Source organism: Gavialis gangeticus, unplaced genomic scaffold (genome assembly GCF_001723915.1).
Source record: "Gavialis gangeticus isolate Ggan-Ray unplaced genomic scaffold, GavGan_comp1, whole genome shotgun sequence".
Lineage (NCBI taxonomy): Eukaryota > Metazoa > Chordata > Crocodylia > Gavialidae > Gavialis > Gavialis gangeticus.
Window position 1 is genome coordinate 23,461,605 of NW_017729024.1, and position 17,100 is coordinate 23,478,704.

General features: G+C 45.4%; 1 protein-coding gene across 1 annotated transcript in view; it reads left to right on the forward strand.

Moving 5' to 3' along the window:
- The first annotated feature begins 4,199 nt into the window (after nucleotides 1-4,199).
- The window catches only part of LOC109297290 (baculoviral IAP repeat-containing protein 1-like), a 35,843-nt gene continuing 22,942 nt past the window's right edge, over nucleotides 4,200-17,100 (forward strand). Inside the window, 4 exon segments of the mRNA XM_019516964.1 lie at nucleotides 4,200-4,311; nucleotides 11,563-12,145; nucleotides 14,391-14,490; nucleotides 15,631-15,712. Coding sequence (XP_019372509.1) covers nucleotides 11,563-12,145; nucleotides 14,391-14,490; nucleotides 15,631-15,712 — 765 coding nt within the window. The 5' untranslated portion in view covers nucleotides 4,200-4,311.

Sequence of the window (17,100 nt, forward strand, 5' to 3'; positions counted from 1 at the left end):
CCCTGGGACTCACTGCCCTGGTGCAGCCTTGAGGCTTTGTGGGCTTGTGCAGAGCCCCACAATGTGGTGCAGAACAATGTGGGGCAGCGGGGATCTCCCCCTGCCAGAAGGAGTGGTGAGTCAGGGGTTTTTTCTGTTGTTTTTTTTACTTAAAGGGCCGGAGCTGTCCCATGTGGGGCACCTGTGGGAGGGCTGGGGGAGCAAGGTGAGGGGGCTTGGGGGGCTCATGCAGAGCCCCCCATGCAGTATGGGGAAGTGGGGGGCAGCAGGGATGGCCCCCACTCCCCCTGCCCAGCAGCACCTGCTGAGTGGGGGCTTTTTTTAAACAAGAGCCGGGAGCTGGGGCAGGTGGGGCAGCCATTGCTAGGCTCGGAGAGTGGGTAGGGAAAGGGTCTGGCTGATTCGGAGATTCAGCAGCAGCCAGATCTCTGAATCAGATTCGGCCACATTGAATCAGGACAGTGATTCGAGTCACCGAATCAAATCACTGTCCCCCGAATCAGGTGAACCTGAAGCAAATACTAGCTGCTTCGCACAGTCCTACCAAGTACCTACTTGAAAGGGTGGAATTGTTCTTCAAGTGAACTATTTTATAGAAATTATTGTATATTATATATTTTCTGCTTGCAGTAAAGGTATAAAATTCTGTTTCAGAGCTTATTTTCAAGGCTTTGAGCATGTAGCTTTGTTAAAATTACGCATTCTACACATTTTAAATCCTCTCAATTAAGTTAATCTTTTCAGAGAGAGAAAAATGAAAGAACATGTTGGGGGCCACTGAAAGAAATTCTCAAGCATGGGATCCTGCCCTTGGAGTTGCAAAGGGGTTGTCCACAGACTCGCTCATGTATGCTGCCAGTCTTGGGCATGTTGGCTGGCCCAACACTGAGTCCAGTCCAACCCTCTGGGATGAGGAAAGCTGCTTATGATGGGTATTTGGAAGAAGTAATGGTAAAACAGAGACAAGGAAGGTCAGACTGGATGCCTATAGTTGCTGTTTAGCAAACCTCATAATGACTTTTGATAACATCTATGAGATACAGAGCAGCTTAATGAAAAAAGAAATGCTACCACTAGGTCTCCCAAGTTATTGCTATGATAATTTTATTTTCAAGGCTTAATGTTTGGGCAATTCTTAATTGTATTAGAAATATCATTTGTAGTTTATTCTGAAATTCCTATTTAAGATGAAAGATGATATATTTTCATGTTGAAAACCTAAATGTGGAGGTTCCTACATTTAAGTAAATCATTGTAAGTTGAGGTATATCTACAAATTACTTTATTTATACTACTACTGCAAATATTGTACTACTATAACAAAAGAATGTCTGTCTTTTAATATTTGACCTTTTAAATCTTTGTTATATAGGTTTACATCTGCAAAGTCTGCCAGAATGATTTGGTGTAGACTGTGACTTGTTCGATTTGAATTGACTGTGACTTGTATGATTTTCTGTATTCCTGTCCCAGCTGTATGGTATGGCTATTTGTAGAGATTGTGCCATCTGTTTCATTCCTGCCAAAGAGTCAGATTAAATTATTTGCCAGCAGAGGCCAGGAAGGAGTTTTTAACCATCATGAATGTTAGTGTTTTTGTTTCTTTTCTCTTTTCTCCCTTTTCCCTTTTCTAAAACACTGGTAGATTGGCCACAGCTAAAGCTGGATGGAAGTCTGAAGGAGGCTTGCTGAGGCTCCCTCTGGTATTTGGAAAACTCAGTAGTTCCTGGTTAGATGGTCTTGTTTTTCTGCTTGGGGTCATACTAATCATCAAGTTAGGGGGCTAAAAGAGAATGTTTTCCCTTCAGTTAGCAAGGACTGTGGGGTTTTTTTCCTTCTGTAGCATAGGGCATGGTCCTCTTTCTATGATCATCTGAGAGTTACTAACCACCTACTTGCTTGTCATTGCAGACACAGATCATTGGCAGTGCTCTCGACTCCCCTGCTTTTGCTTATGACATGCTGTAGGTTGTATTTTGTGTTTCTGATTCTGCCCCTTGTAGTTGTAAATGAGGGTAGAAGTGGCGATTGTGAGGAATCCTTGGGTAAATGTTTGCCTGGGAACACAACTGACTAGACTGGCCCAGGGGGCTCCTTCCAATCCTATGTTTCTGTGTGTGGAATTGGAATCGTCTCAGTTGCTGTTGCTAATGTGTTCATAAAATACCTGCATCCTCTCATATGCTTCCTTCACTGGTTCTGCAACCTATAACTTTGAGACTAACGCATATGTTTGTACGAGAGGAAAAATAATAAAACTGATTTGTATGCTAAAACTGTACTTCACATTGTTATATTAATTTACAAATTATAAAATCTTATAACCATATGGGGTATGCTTGGTGAAATAACTTACTGTTTGCTGCCTGAGAATGAATTATTTTCTCCATTTTATTTTGTGAAGAAAATCTTTTTATATTGTAAGAACTTTGCAAGGTCTTACAAGTTAGTTTGGGAAATGTCTAAACAAGTTGCTTTGTGTTGTTTCAGTAACATTGTGAAGCACTGTGATATTTTAACATATGCACCCTTTGGAAACAGGTAAGGAAGTTTTGCTGAAAGTTTCAAAAAACTTTTATAGGATTACAAATAAACACAACAACGAAGTTCATGGGTCTGCCTCTAAAAAAAAACAAACCAAAAACCCAACTGAGTGAGAGCTTAAATAATGTCTGCTATTTTATAATTGCTGTCTGAAGTTGAATTAAAATTTAACATGGATTTAATCTGAATAATGAGCTGCAGAGGACTGACAGAGGAATCTCTGCTTCAGACTTAAGCTCTGCGTTTGATTGTAACAAAGAGCACTGCATTGACAGTCTCTCTCCATCTCAAGAGCCTCCTTATTTATGTTGCTTGGTATTTTCAGGTCCTAATGGTAATAGTAATGGCACTGCTAATACTTATGGGTAGGTCTCCACTGTAGCAGATGGTGCAAATATAGTATTAGTGGGAATGATTGAGCAAGCTTTATCTGGAGAGCATGGATAACAAAAGTGGTGAAAACATGACAGTTCACTGTGGTCTATATAAACTCAGAGGCCCTGGGTATGTGGTAAAGCTGCTAATCCAAAAATAACTGGTCATGAGGGCACTTGTTTAGGATTTAGGGGAGATACAAAATTCCCCAAAACTGAAGGCTCTGTTTGAATCAGGTGTTTCATACATCCCAAGGGAGCACCCTAACTAGCAGACTATTAGCCAGTCTCATATATGTGGGGTTTTCTTTGTTATATTTTTTCAAAATGTTTGAGTTTTGATTAGAGCACATTTTCTGATGCAAAAATGCCTTGTCAAGAAATTCATACTCATTTTGAGACAGCAAAATGGGGAAGCTGGAACTGAGAAAATGTTCACAGTCTGCCAGATCCACCTTTAAATTTGTTGTGGTCTGGATAATAATAACCCTGAATCCTTTCCTTCTCATTCCTTTCCACAGCAGTGTGAGAACAATTAAAGTAGGTTTTTTGACTACCACTGTCAAGGAGGTATTCAGTGTTACTTTTTACAGCTCAAGTAAGAACAGTGCTCTGGAGGGAGCACTTCCTTTCTCAGTAAATGTCTTTTCTTACTTGAGATTCATCGGTTCTCCCTCCCCACTCCCTGCAATTTGTAGGAATGTATGAATGTCACCAGCTGTTAGTTTACACCATTATGTATGTTTTGGTTTACTGGATTTGCCGCAGTATTAGGTAGTCCATCACATGGCTGGCAGGCATAAAATCAATTTATGTGCAGAGAAATCAGTGTACTACTTGATAGCCTACAAGTTGAAAGAAAGGGCAGAAGACTATGAAGTGAGTGATCAACCAAAGAACTAATAGAGAAGTAGAGAATATTAGTGGATGAAATGTAAGATGAAGAAAGAAAAGCCATGATGTTCTTACTAGATTCAGATAAGTTGTTTCTTATATTTAGAGGGAGATAAGTAGTGGTCAGAGAAAAGTAGGGAAAACACAACAAGATTTATCTTGTTCTAACTGCTGACCCTCTCTATGAACACCCTCCCCCAACACATGTACTTTGAATGCCTCTTTCCTTCTTTTTTTCCTGTGTGACTTTCCTCATTGTTAAATGGTGAGAAAGCAACTTTACCCCAGTTGTCCATCCGTTCATTTCACAATTAGGAAGTTCCTGTGTGCTAACATTTTCTAATAAGTAACTTGCAGTTTCTCCACACAGATTGGGAAATACTTCATGTTTGTGTTTTGATCACAAGGCTTGACAGGTTTTGAATTTTTCCAGATAAACCTGTCATGATGTCCTTCTAAGAAGCAGGTCCTGGGAATCTTCTGGAGCATCTGGAAGGAGGTAAATGGTGTGCTAAAATAATTTTCATAGAATGACTGTAACTTAAGTCTGTTTGCTTGAGGGTCTTTCCCCATCATTTTCTGAAACAGTGTTCACCTATTAGTGTTTAAATCCAAGGCATGCCTCTTGCAGAAGCTTACCTTTGCATGCCTCTTGCAGAAGCTTACCTTTTAGGATTCCAAAGTATTTGGTTTCACATGAATTTGATGTTCCCTTGCTTTTGCTGCTGAAAATTATTTCAACTGGAATTAAAGAATCATAAGGGGTTCTAGAAAGTGTCATTTATACCAAAGGAATGAATCTCACGGTAAGTTTCCTACGCAAATACATTTTGGGGTCTCATTCTAAGTCTGGCACATGTTGCATCCTATGTTTTGCCTTGCCAAGTGGGGAAGCATGCTGTTTGCATATTGTTAGAAGATGTGGCTGTATTTTCAGGGAGGGGTTCAAAGAGTTTGAGTGGGCAGTTAGGACTAATTGCATGCTGCCCTCTTAGCTTGTGTAGGACAGCTGCGTATCAGTTATTGAATACGTTGTGATTTTTCTAGTGTGTTCATTAAATGGATACTGTTTGTCATTTCCATCCACAGGTACAATGAAATATTATTCTGTATTTGAAATTTAGTAGGGAAGGCAAATGAAACAGAGTTTCTAAATGTGTCTAGGAGAAGCATACCTGTGTGTATGTATATCCACGTTAGGAAAAGGAACAGGAAAAAACAGGAGAAAGATTAAATTAAGCTAAATCACAAAGGGACATTTTTTTGTTCAATCAAATGTCCCTTTCTTTGTGCCTAAAATTATTTTTATTTCTATATTTTTTTATGGTAAGTATTTCTAAAGATACCCATATCTGTGAAGAGAAAAGGCCCCAAGCTGAATTAAGATATATCAGACATTAAAGATAGTGGCGTTTCCTTTAGCCAGAATCTGACACATCTTTTACAGTATTGTTTGGAGGAACAAAAGCTATGATCTGAATTTACAGCAGGGCTGTCAGAGTTGTAGGTGCTATAGGAGCAATTATGTAAACATAAGTTTAAATCTTACTCAGAATTAGTTTCGTCAATTGAAAAATTAGGAACTCTGGGTGTGGACACAGGTAACTCCACAAACGTTTAAGTGAAACAAGCTTGGAAACTTTTGAGGCCTGTGGTAGGGGTGGTGGTGGTGATGTTGCCAGACTTGTTCATTTCCAAGGGGCCTAAGTCAAACTTCAGAAGCGTGGCTAAAGCAGAAGGGCCCAAAGCTTATTCCCAAGTGACCACTGGATGAACCTTGGACACTGGACCACTGGAAGGGAGAAGGGACAAAGTGCCTGCAATTGCCAGTAGCCCTGCCCCAGGGGGTTGCTGAACTACCTAGGGATTGCAGCCAATGAGGAGGCAGCTGGCAGGGCTGTAGGGACTAATGAGAAGCCCCTATGCCAGGGGTGGGCAAATATGGCCCGCGGGCCAGATCCGGGGGCTGGGTTACAAGCTGATGCTGAGTGTGGGTAAGAGCAGCCCCTCGTTCGCCATGTGGCTGGTGCCCTGTGCTGCAGCTGCTCACAGCCTGCCTGGGACCTCCTGTGCCTGCTCCAGACAGCCCCATATGGGCTGCAAGTGCCTGCAGCAGGGAGCGCCAGTCATGGGCTGGGTGAGGAGCTGGTTTTCCCTGCACTCAGCGCCTGCAAGCAAGGGGTTGCGGTGGGGAGCCAGCAGGAGCAGAGGGCCTGCACCATTGCCCCAGGGTCAGTGCTGGCAGGGCCCAGATCAGGGTGGCAGGAGCACGGGGTTCCAGCTGGCAGGTGCTCTATGGAGCCAGGCCAGCTTCCCCACCTCCCTGCTGGTGCAGCCCTGTGACATTGGTTCCAAGACATTGGGACATTGGTCCCAAGATGGTGACCAGGGGGTGGGGCACCTGTCAAGGGGTGGGGCTACCTATGAGGCCCTCAACAGCCTGCCAAAACTGGGTGAGTGGCCCTCCACCCGAAATAATTGCCTGCCCCTGCCCTATGCTGTGGCTGGGTGATAGGTCTGGCTGGCCAGAAAGGGAGGGGCTTGTATGAATAAAAGGCTTGCCTTCAGGCTAGAGGGGGCACTGTAGCCCTGGCTGGGGAGGAGGTAAAGCTCCCAGGCAGGCCACAACAGTATCTAGGAGAACAGTAAGAGGAGCCCTGGTATATAGGGCTGGAGAATTTATTTTTCTTTTTTCCTTCGAACGGATACAGAAGGAGGAAGATTTAAGTTAATTTTGTTCTTGTTGGTTCTGAGTACATGGAGAGGCAATATTTTCATTGGAGTCAGGCTAGTAAGAATTGAAGGATTGGCAATGCATGTGAAGGAAGGTTTGGAGGCTGTATTGTGAGCACCCTAAAATGCTCTGTGAACTTTAATCCCCTTTAGGCTTAAGGAAGATGAGTACTGCTTACAATGAGAAGGCCCAGAGACAGGAGGAGAGAGGGAGAGAGAATTTAATGTCTTTGAGGCCAGAGGGCCAGGGAGCCCAGAACAAAGACTGTGGGGGCTTAAAGCCTCAGCTGTGCAGCTGCTGCTGAGAAGCAGAGGCCAGAATATGGGGGTTAGGACTGAAGGTAGCAGCCAGAGTACAATACGCGAAGACCAAGAGGGTCAGGGTCTAGACAAACACAGAGGGTAAGGTGGAGCCAGGTGGTCCAAAGGAAAAAACACCATTCCAAGGCTTGAGATGCTTCTGGTAGATGTACTTATTCCATCAAGACATGGCAGGTGAGACGCCAGGTGGCAGTATGGAAGAGATGGAGTGGGGGCAGGCTAATTAGCCTCTGGGTGCCTCTACCTCTTGGCAGGGCTAATCCTGTGACAAAGCAATAAAAAGTTGGGCTGTAAACCTATTATCTTTTAACTCTCTTATCAACAGCCATTCTGCAAGTTTACCTGTAATCCAGGTAATAGTGGGGGCTCCCTACCTCCTCACTGCTAGGCCTCCCTAACTGCAGCCTCAAGCTCCTCCATCTCTCTTCTTCCGCTCTTACTGGAGTACAAAAGAAGAGGAGATCGGGGCTGGAGAGTGGGTTCCTAGTGTTGCAGCAGCCAAGACTAAGGCATGCAACTGGCAGCTATACTTGCTCATTAATCAATGAGTTTTAATTTCATTTTACCTGATAAAATGTTTATTAGAAATGTATGCATTCTTGCATCCTTATTAACATGAAGTAGGAATGCCTTGATAAATGCAAGCAAATGTAGGCTGTAACTAGGGTAAAACTACTTTGAAGTTCTTAATAGTTTTACAACTCCATGTTGTAAAGCACAGTTTTACAAACTCCTGACCAATACCCAAAGGAATTCCAATAGAACCCCAAGTCTAACAGAAAGGAAAAGAAACAGAGAGGAAATCCAGAAACACAGGAGCGTATTTACTGCTTCCACCTCCTAGAAACCTGGGCTTGGAATAAGAACATAAGAAGAGCCAAATTGGGTCAGACCAATAGTCCATCTTGCTCAGTATCTTGTCTCCAACAGTGGCAATAGGGTATACTTTAAGGCAGTGGTGCTTAACCTCCAGTCCATTAGCTAGAGATCTTTCAGCCCTCCATCAAACTGACTTTTGAATATTCCACCCAGCATATTCATTTATTGGATACCCCAGTACAATGTGGCCATTGTAAAGTGAAACTTTATAATGGCCACATCACCACCACATTGTACAGGAAACCAGCTGGCCACTACAGCTTCCTCCATACCATCATCTTTCATCCTAAAACACACCACCAGATCCACTGTGGACAGCCAAGCTGTATATTACAGCTGCATCTGCTCAGATGGTGATGCATTCCTTAAGGATCCAGAGAAAGGAGCCTCCTTTCAAGAGACGCTATTTTGGAACGCTTCAGCTGCTTTTGGACCTTTCAAAGACTGTTTTACGTTTGTACACTTAGGCCTTTGAAACATTTCAAAAGCATTTGAGATGTTTCAATTATTATTCTGTCCACAGTCTTTAGGACTATTAGAATGAAATTTATTGAACTAAGCATTGTATAGGTCAATGGTATCAAACTCACCCTGTGCCCCAGCCCAGATCTGGATCATGGGGCTTCTTGGGGGGCCAGATCCAACCTGGGGCACATGGTGTGGTGACACAGTGGGGCGTGCTACTACACAAAGCCACCCACTTCACTGTGCCAGGCCCAAAAAGCCTCATTTTGGGAGTCTCCCTCAGGGAACCTACAGCCAGCTATCCCACTTTTTGGAGAAAACCCGCAAGCCTGGGGTAACACTGACACCACCCAGGCACTGGTCTCTGGCAGGGCTCTCTGTGCAGCCCATGGCACACAGACTCTGTGAACCTTGGGGGTGCTTTTCCCACAGTAATATTTCTGGATACTTCTTTCAGCCCAAAGCATCCCAAGATAGCATCAGGTAGAATAAAATAAAAGGGAAAATAAAAAGAAAAATTCTACTGGCCAAGCTGGGAGTGGAAATCATCCCTCCTCAGTAATGCAGCAAGGCAAGCTGTAACCTGACCTGACACCTTTATTGATTGCGGGGGGGTAGGGGTGGCAGGGATTCTATTAGAAGCCAGAATACACTTTGAACAAACATAATCAACTAGAGTCATATAAAGGCTGAGTATAATGACCCTTTTAAGATGAGACTGGCCTAGACATAATTCCTAACTTCTGGCTAGTTTCCAGGTTTTTACTTACAGAAAGTCACTAGGCAGCAGCCTGGGGCATTTGCTTGCAGCTTTCAAAATGCCTGCTGGAAGGAAGAGAGAGCTGCCCCCTTCCCCTAGGAGTCTTATCTGGCCAGGTCACCTGATTGACCAGCCTGAACCAAAAAGAAAGCAAGGAGAGAGAGGGGTCACTTGGGCTGACCTGAGAGAGGGAGAGGGGATTTCTTCATACCTGGCAACAGCAGCTGCAGCAGCTCTGGTTCCAGCACAGGGCATGTGGCAGCTCCAGCTGAGGAAGAGATAGGGCCACAGCAGTGCAGATGGGGCAAAGAGGCTGGAGGGTGACCAGGGCTGTATTGGTCCTTGCTTGCAATCCTGCCACTGATCACTGTGTCCAGCAGGGTCCAAGGGCCCTGGATTCTGCAATAGGTGATGCCCCCAACTCTTGGTGACCTGCTGGTAGTCTCGTGAGCCAGAAAGGCTCCATGGGCCAGATCTGGCCTGTGAACTATGTTTGATACCCCTGGTACAGGTTTGAAGCCAGAGTTAAGCTAAACTCTATGTTTTTGTAGTACGTGGTTTAGTAGACCAAAGGCCACCGACTTTGCTCTGATTAGCTTTATTGTTGGTGGTGCTGGGAGTGCAGCCTGTAGTTTAAGTTTTGCAATGACTTATTGCTGAAATTTTAGCTATTCCAATTGTAAATTTTCATGACTGGGCATCTGCTTTAGGCTGACTTTTTTGAGGAAAGTTTTAGCAAAGATGGTTCATCCATTTCCAATAATATGAATAGGAAAAAATAAGTTGCTTTGTGCCTTTTAAAAGAAAAATTACAGTTGTTGTACTGAAACTAGTGCTGCCATACTTTGGAAGAGAGGTTTATATTTGGCAGGGAGTTACCTTTTGCTCCACCTTTGAAAATCCTCTCAATTTTTGTCAAGTTATAAGACTTTGAAAAAATAACTTTCATCCATACATGCTTAGTAATCTAATCTTGGGTGTTTTAGGCCACTAATGACAATTAAGAATATGGCTTTCTAGAGCCATCAATCAATGCTGCTTAGGTAGGAACTGTGACCACAATTCGAGTTAGCAGTTGAACAAAGAGAGGTGGAGGGGAAGAAAAGATGACCTTACTGCTCAGGTGAATAAATCTGATCTAAATTCACAGAGTGGGTGTATGTGATGCAAACACTGCCATTTTCACACATACTTCACGGTGTAATCAGACTTCAAGTAAGCCTTTTGAAGCACCTTAGAATAATAGTAATTTAATAATAATGCCTTTCATGGTAGGAATGCAAACATTGCAAATAGCAAATTAAAGATAGAACAACAAAAGAAGTACAAGATACTGATGTCTGGGCTTAAACAGCAAAGGGTATGCAGTCAGCGAGAAGGAATAAATTGTTCTGAGAGTCATTTTTCTGATGATAGTGGCCCTTTTGGGGTGATTTCTGTATAAGTTGCAACACTTAAGCAATGTATGTGGTAGCTGTGTTGGACTGAGACAAAAAGAAGTGCAAAACTCTAGAACTCTTTGTTCCAAAATGATACCTTTTATTAGATCAACTGAGAAGTTGCAAAAAAAAATCTTTTTCTGAAAGATTTCAGACTCATATGCCCTTCATCAGGCTCAGGGAAAGTTCAAGATGGTAAAAAGCCCCCATATGTAGGAAATAACATTATTTTTGCACAGAGGAAGCAGAAGTTGGAAAACTGTTCCTCTGGGTCCATGACAGTCTCTGTGAGCTTGCTCTTCATTGTGTAGATCAAGCAGGGTTTCTTCCCTGGTGGTGTCAGATGGCAGGCAGGGAGGTGTAGAAATCTTTCTTGTTGTTCAGCAAAGAAGTTTATAATCCAAAACTGGCTAAAATTTGGCATTTTCCATATTTCAGGGATGTATGCGGTATCTGTGTTAGTTTGAGACAAAAAGAAATGCAAAAATCTAGAACTCTTGGTTCCAAAATTATACCTTTAATTAGCCCAAGAGAGAAATTGCAAAAAATATTTTTTTTCCTGTAAGCTTTTGGGCTCATGCATCCTTCATCAGACTCTGGGAAAATTCAGTCTGGTACAAAGGAGCCCGGAAGCTTGCAGATAAAGATTTTTTCTGTAATTTCTCAGTAGGCCTAATAAAAGGTTTAATTTTGGAACCAAGAGTTCTAAATTTTTGCAACACCTTAAGCAAGATCTTTCTAATGTTTCATAAACAAAACCAGTTCTTTTTTTTGTAATAGCTTTTTAGGTTCAGGAGGGCAGAGTTTAACTCTTGCTAACTAACCTTCATCCATCCTGAAATCCAGATGAGTTAAAAAAAAATTAATAAAGCAATTATTCCTAGGGTCCTGTTGCATCTGGAGAGGGATTTCCTGTTTCATTAGGCAGGTTCTTTCTACTTTATGTAGATTCCCTAAATAATGTGTCAGTACAATCCCCATGCAGCTGGCTGCCTAGAGTTTTAGTGTTAATGATGGCAGATCTCATAAAATGTTATGGTAACCTTGGGGTATTTTTAATGAAATTTAACACAAATGTCTGGCCTTTTTTTGATGAGCACTGTGATATATATCCTATTTAGTCAGCAGTGTTGGTTGGCTTGTTTGTTTTCAGATGATGTCTGCCCTAGAGCCTCCTGCAGAGGACATGAGCAACAGTCAAATTTCTGAGCTGAATCCATCTTATATACAGGCTCGCTTCCCTCATCTAAATTTTGATTTGCACAAGATAGCAGAAAAAATGGAGAAAGAATACCAGGAGATTCGTGAGCAGTTGCAAAAGGGTTATAACCCCAGCATGAGAAATGAATGCAAGAGGTTAAAAACGTTCTTCTCCTATGACTCTGGTTCATCGTGGGCTCCCACAGAGATGGCTGCTGCTGGGTTTTATTACACAGGGGTTAAGTCTGGTATACAGTGTTTCTGCTGTGGGCTGGTTTTATTTGCAAGGCCAGCCAGACTGTCCCCAGATTCAGAGCATAAAAAATTTCGGCCTCAGTGTGACTTTGTCCAAGGGAAAGAGGTGGGTAACATTCTGCGGTATGACATACGTGTTCAGAACGTAGAAGACAGTCCGGCAGAGCCTACAGACAGGTACAAAGAGGAGGAGGCTAGACTTCAGTCTTTTGAAGCCTGGCCATTCTATGCCAGAGGAACCCAGCCAGCTATGCTATCTAGTGCTGGATTTTTCTTTACAGGTAAATGGAAAAGGTATGTTTGTTTTTTGATGTTTATTGGATTTATATGTTGTCCTTCCCAAAAGAGGTTCCTGGTAGCTTACAATAGATGAGAAAATAACTTGTAAAGTCAGAACAAAATATTTAAAATAAGAAAATATCACAAAGCAAGTTTTCACCCCCCAATAAAAAGTCCAAAATGTAAAAGCCATCTGCCCCACCCTACCTACTCTCACTCTCCTGCCTTCCCTATCTACTCTCCCTTCCTTGCCTCACATTCAGGTCAGTTCACTTCCCTCTTATTGTCCCTCCCAAGTCAATACCTTGATCTCTCACAGAGGAGGAGTATGGCTGTCCCACCACACCCCCACCTCTCACCACCCCTAACATCCTTTTCAAGCCTGTGCCTCCCTCTCTCACAGGAGGATGATGCTTGTCCCCAAAATTCACTCATTCCCCTTTTCCCCTAAAGAAACATGTACTTCTATTTAAACAATTACAATAAGCAGCACAGGTACCGCCCCCACCCACAATCCATCCCTACCAAAGAGCAACATCAAAGGGTGTCCTTGAACATCATCTTTGGGTGGTGCTGCTCTAGGCTAGCCTGCAGTCTCTATAAAGCCTAGAGACTGGTTGCATCCTTCCCCTTTCCAGCTTAGGTGGCTGTGCAGCAACTGCACTGAGTCCTGGGCCTCCCCTGCTCTGGTTTTGGTCACCAGTCTGCAGGCTTCGTAGGGACTCCTCTTTCTGCTCCCTGCAGCAAACGGCTGTGGGTTTTGGTGCTGGGGGGCGCATGGCTGTAGGGTGCCGCGTGAGGGGTGTGCATGGGGGATGTGCCCTGCCCCCGGGCGCGAGCTGTATTTGGCGGGCACTGCCCGTGCTGCCTTGCCCCCGCCCTCCAAGCCACGCCCCCCACGCGTGGAGCCCCCTCCAGCTGCACCTGCTGGATGCGCAGGTTGAGGGGGGTGGCTGCAGGTTGCTGCGAGGGTGGCAGGTGCAGGCAGCGCTGGCAGCTGTAGCACGTTGCTGCAGAGTGGGGCATGCACCCCATGCCCACTCCTGGTGGGCCACCCTGTCCCCCATGCCCCCCCTTTGTGCACCATCTGCCGCACTGCAGGGCCAGGCCACGCGCCACCTGGTTGCAGCCAGCAGGCGCTCCCCACACCTTGGCTGCCCCCCATGCCATGTGCCCCCCCTTGCACCCTGTGCCACACCCCAGGCCAAGCCCCACGTCGCACGGGTGCAGCCGGTGAGTGTCGCCATGCCATGGCCACTCTCCACGCCATGCATGCCACGCCCCCATCATGCTGTGCACCAGACCCCAGGGCCAACCCCCGTGCCACATGGCCACAGCCGGCAGTGCCACACCCCACAGCCACTGACATCTCCCCCCGCCAGCCTCATACCATGCGGCCCTGCGTGTCCTGCACCACACCCTGGGGCTGCTCCCTACACCAGGCAGCCACAGCTGGCAGGTACTCCCTATGTGCAGCCATGTGCCACACATCCCTGTGCAACACTCTGGGGCTACTGCCAAAGCCACGCTCAACCCCACGACCGCACGCCACCATCCCCACACAGCTGCATGCTCTACCCCTTATATGCGACCTGCACCACACCCCAGGGCCGCTCCTCATGCCACTAGCATAAAGCACTCTTTGCACTGTGGCCGCTCCCCGTGCCACTCCCCACGGCCCCTCACTACCCCACCCCCATGCACCCTTGCATCAGAGTGGTGGGGAACGGGGCTGGACCCAGAGCAGCAGTGGTAGGGGGTAGCAGGGCAGGACCCAGAGCAGCAGCAGGGGGGTGGGGGAGTGCGGCAAGACCTGGAGCAGCAATGGGACAGCGGGGGGAGGGCATGGGGCCAGATGCTGGTCTGTGTCTCTGCCTTCCTCTGCCCCCCGTCATTCATGATGGGCATTTTGCTAGTAATAATAATAGCATTCTGAGGTTTGGATATGTCAGAAATATCTGATCTGATCTATTCCTTATCCTTGTGCTTGGCCTTGTGCTTCATTAAGTTAGACTCCACCTAACCTTACCGAATTCAAAATCTGTTAACATCTAATCAAGTTTGTATAGAAGTTCCCTTGTCATTTCACCCATTACAACGTAAGCCAGAAAGTTCCAATTAAAAGATCTAAATTCTTGAGGTAAACTGGTGTTCACTGTGATAGTTATGTTTGCACAGCTTTGGTATGGGCAAGAGACCTGACACTGTCTGGGATCATCTTTGACATGTGTGATTCTCTACATGCAGGTGAAAAAGATAAAGTTCAGTGCTTTGCCTGTGGGGGATGTTTGGGGAACTGGGAAGAAGGTGATGATCCTTGGAAAGAACATGCCAAATGGTTTCCTGAGTAAGTGACTGATCATCCTTGAGAAATTCCTCCATGCACAATGAAAGCTGACCTGCATTCACACTGGGACCCTAGGCACTGGGATCAGGCTCTGGTGGTTCACGCCAACCTTGCTCTGATCCATGTGCCATGATTGGGCCCTGGGGGTTGGCACACCACCCCTGTCATAGAATCATAGAAAGTTAGGGTTGGAAGGGACCTCAGGAAATCATCTAGTCCAGCCCCCTGCTCAAAGCAGGACCAGCCCCAACTAAATCATCCCAGTCAAAGCTTTGTCTAGCTGGGTTTTGAAAACCTCCAAGAATGGAGATTCCACCACCTTTCTGGGTAACCTGTACCAGTGTTTTACTACCCTCCTAGTGAGAAAATTCTTCCTTGTATCTAACTTAAATTTCCCTTGCTGCAACTTGAAACCGTTGCTCCTTGTTCTGCCATCTGCCACCACAGAATAGCTTAGCTCCATCCTCTTTCAAACCCCCTTTCAGGTAGTTGAAGACTGCTATTAAATTGCCTCTCAGTCTCCTCTTCTCTGAACTAAATAAGCCTAGTTCCCCCAGTCTTTTCTCATAAGTCATGTCCCCCAGACCCCTCACCATTTTTGTCGCCCTCTCCTGGACTCTCTCCAATTTGTCCACATCCTGTCTGTAGCAGGGGGGCCAAAACTGGACATAGTACTCCAGGTGTGGCTTCACCAGTGTCCCACTCCATGTGTCAGGATCAGGCCCTCTGTTGCCCTGCATGCCTGAGCTAGTGTACCCCTGGGTACTAAAATTTAGCGGTAGGGTAGAGGTTTCACCACTCTCCCACCATCAAGTTTTCGGACCTGGGGGGTGCCCCACAGGCCAGATGACACTGGTGGTTGGATCTGGCCTATGGGCTTTGGAGCTGGGGGTTGAGCACCTCTTGGACTAAGCTATAAGCTAAAACTGGTAAATAGTTCTCCTTAATAATCATTTGGTTGTTTGAGTGATGTTGACAGCACCATACAGCTACTGTCCATTTACTGTCTGTTTCTGAAATGAAAAAATAACACTGAATTATCTTTTAGTAAGTGAAATTTTAACCAGAAATAAAAGAAAAAAAATCCCTTCCAGGAATGCCACAGCATTTAGTAATTTGATTTACCTTGTTGTTTTATAGGTGTGAATTCCTTTACCATAAGAAATCCAGTGATGAAATTAAAGAATACCTTCATAGCTACTGTGGATTTGCAGGAGTGGTGGTAATTTTCAACAGCCATGTTATTTTTCTCTCATTGTTTCATGTACCATAGTCAGAATATTAAGATGGATGAACTGGACCCTGATCCTGCCAAGCTAATTCTCGTGGTTAATGTGAGCCAGGAGAAGAAAATCTGTTGTCTTAGGGGATTTCTTGTGTGAGCAGTGTTCTATGTGCACAGGCTTTGCAGGGTTGCCACCTGAGTGCTACAGAGTCCTGTTACCATCTGGGGAATCTTGAGCTCAAAACCCACACTTCCTGGGACATCAGAGGTTGAGATCCCTTCGGATATGGTTAGAAGTAGCTGAGGGAATGCTTAAGGGTGCTGTTACTTGTTTTTTTATTTAACCAGACAATCTTGAATCAGATACAGGTCACTGACACCTGGAGAATTTCTGGGAATGCTTAGATGCTGAGCACTATTGTGTCTCTATAGCTAGAAACAGACATTTCCAAGTGAAGTAGATTAGCTGTGCTGGGATGTGTCCCAGCACAACTGATCCGTTTCATTGGGCAAAATGCATTTTGCCCATTGTCCTGCCTGTTGATCTTTTGGGACAAGGGGCAACATGCTCCCCACTTCCAGAGATGTCTCCCAGCAATCTCTGGGGTTCCTGGAGATTGCTGGAGGCACATCTTTGCAAATGGAGAACCCTGACTTCTGCTTCCAGAGACATGCCCTGGAGATTCTGGGAGTGCATCTCTGGAAGGAAGGAAAACTGGGGCACTGGTGCGGTCCCAAAGCTGGGGTCACCAATTAGCTGATTGTCAGTTTCAGCCTCAGGCAAAGCTGACCCTAGGGGTGTGCGAGGCCCAGGGCATATGGGTAGGGGGGCGGCAAGCGGATGGAGTACAGAGCTGTCACGGCACGGTGTGGTGGCGTGGCGGCTGGTGGGGTCTGTGCAGCACTGTCTGTGGGCCCCCCCAAAGTGTGGGGCCTGGGGCAGTTGCCCTGATTCGCCCCCCCAAGGGACAGTTCTGGCCTTAGGACTGCACCAGAATGAGTTTGACACCAGAGATTTCTTCGTACATGTCTCTGAAAATGGGGAAAGCCAAGCAGGTGCTCTTAGGGCTTGAAGGACCCAATTTTGTGCAGGAATACCTGGGCCATGCAGGGCCAGGCCCCTCAAACCCTGGGAGCATCTGCCTGGGGGCATTGGGAAAATGCAGGCAGCTACAGCTACCCAACATCCTATCATAAAGTAAATGGCTGCCTACTGCAATAAAGTGGCATGGTTTACTAACTTTTCTCATGCCCATGGTGCAGTACAACAGAAGATATGGATTTCTTTTTGCTGTCCCCTTGTGCCATCATAAAGATGAAATGCAATGTTTGTTTCCCCCCTAAGATATGCTCCTATCTGAGAAAAGTCTCGGGGGGGGGGGGGT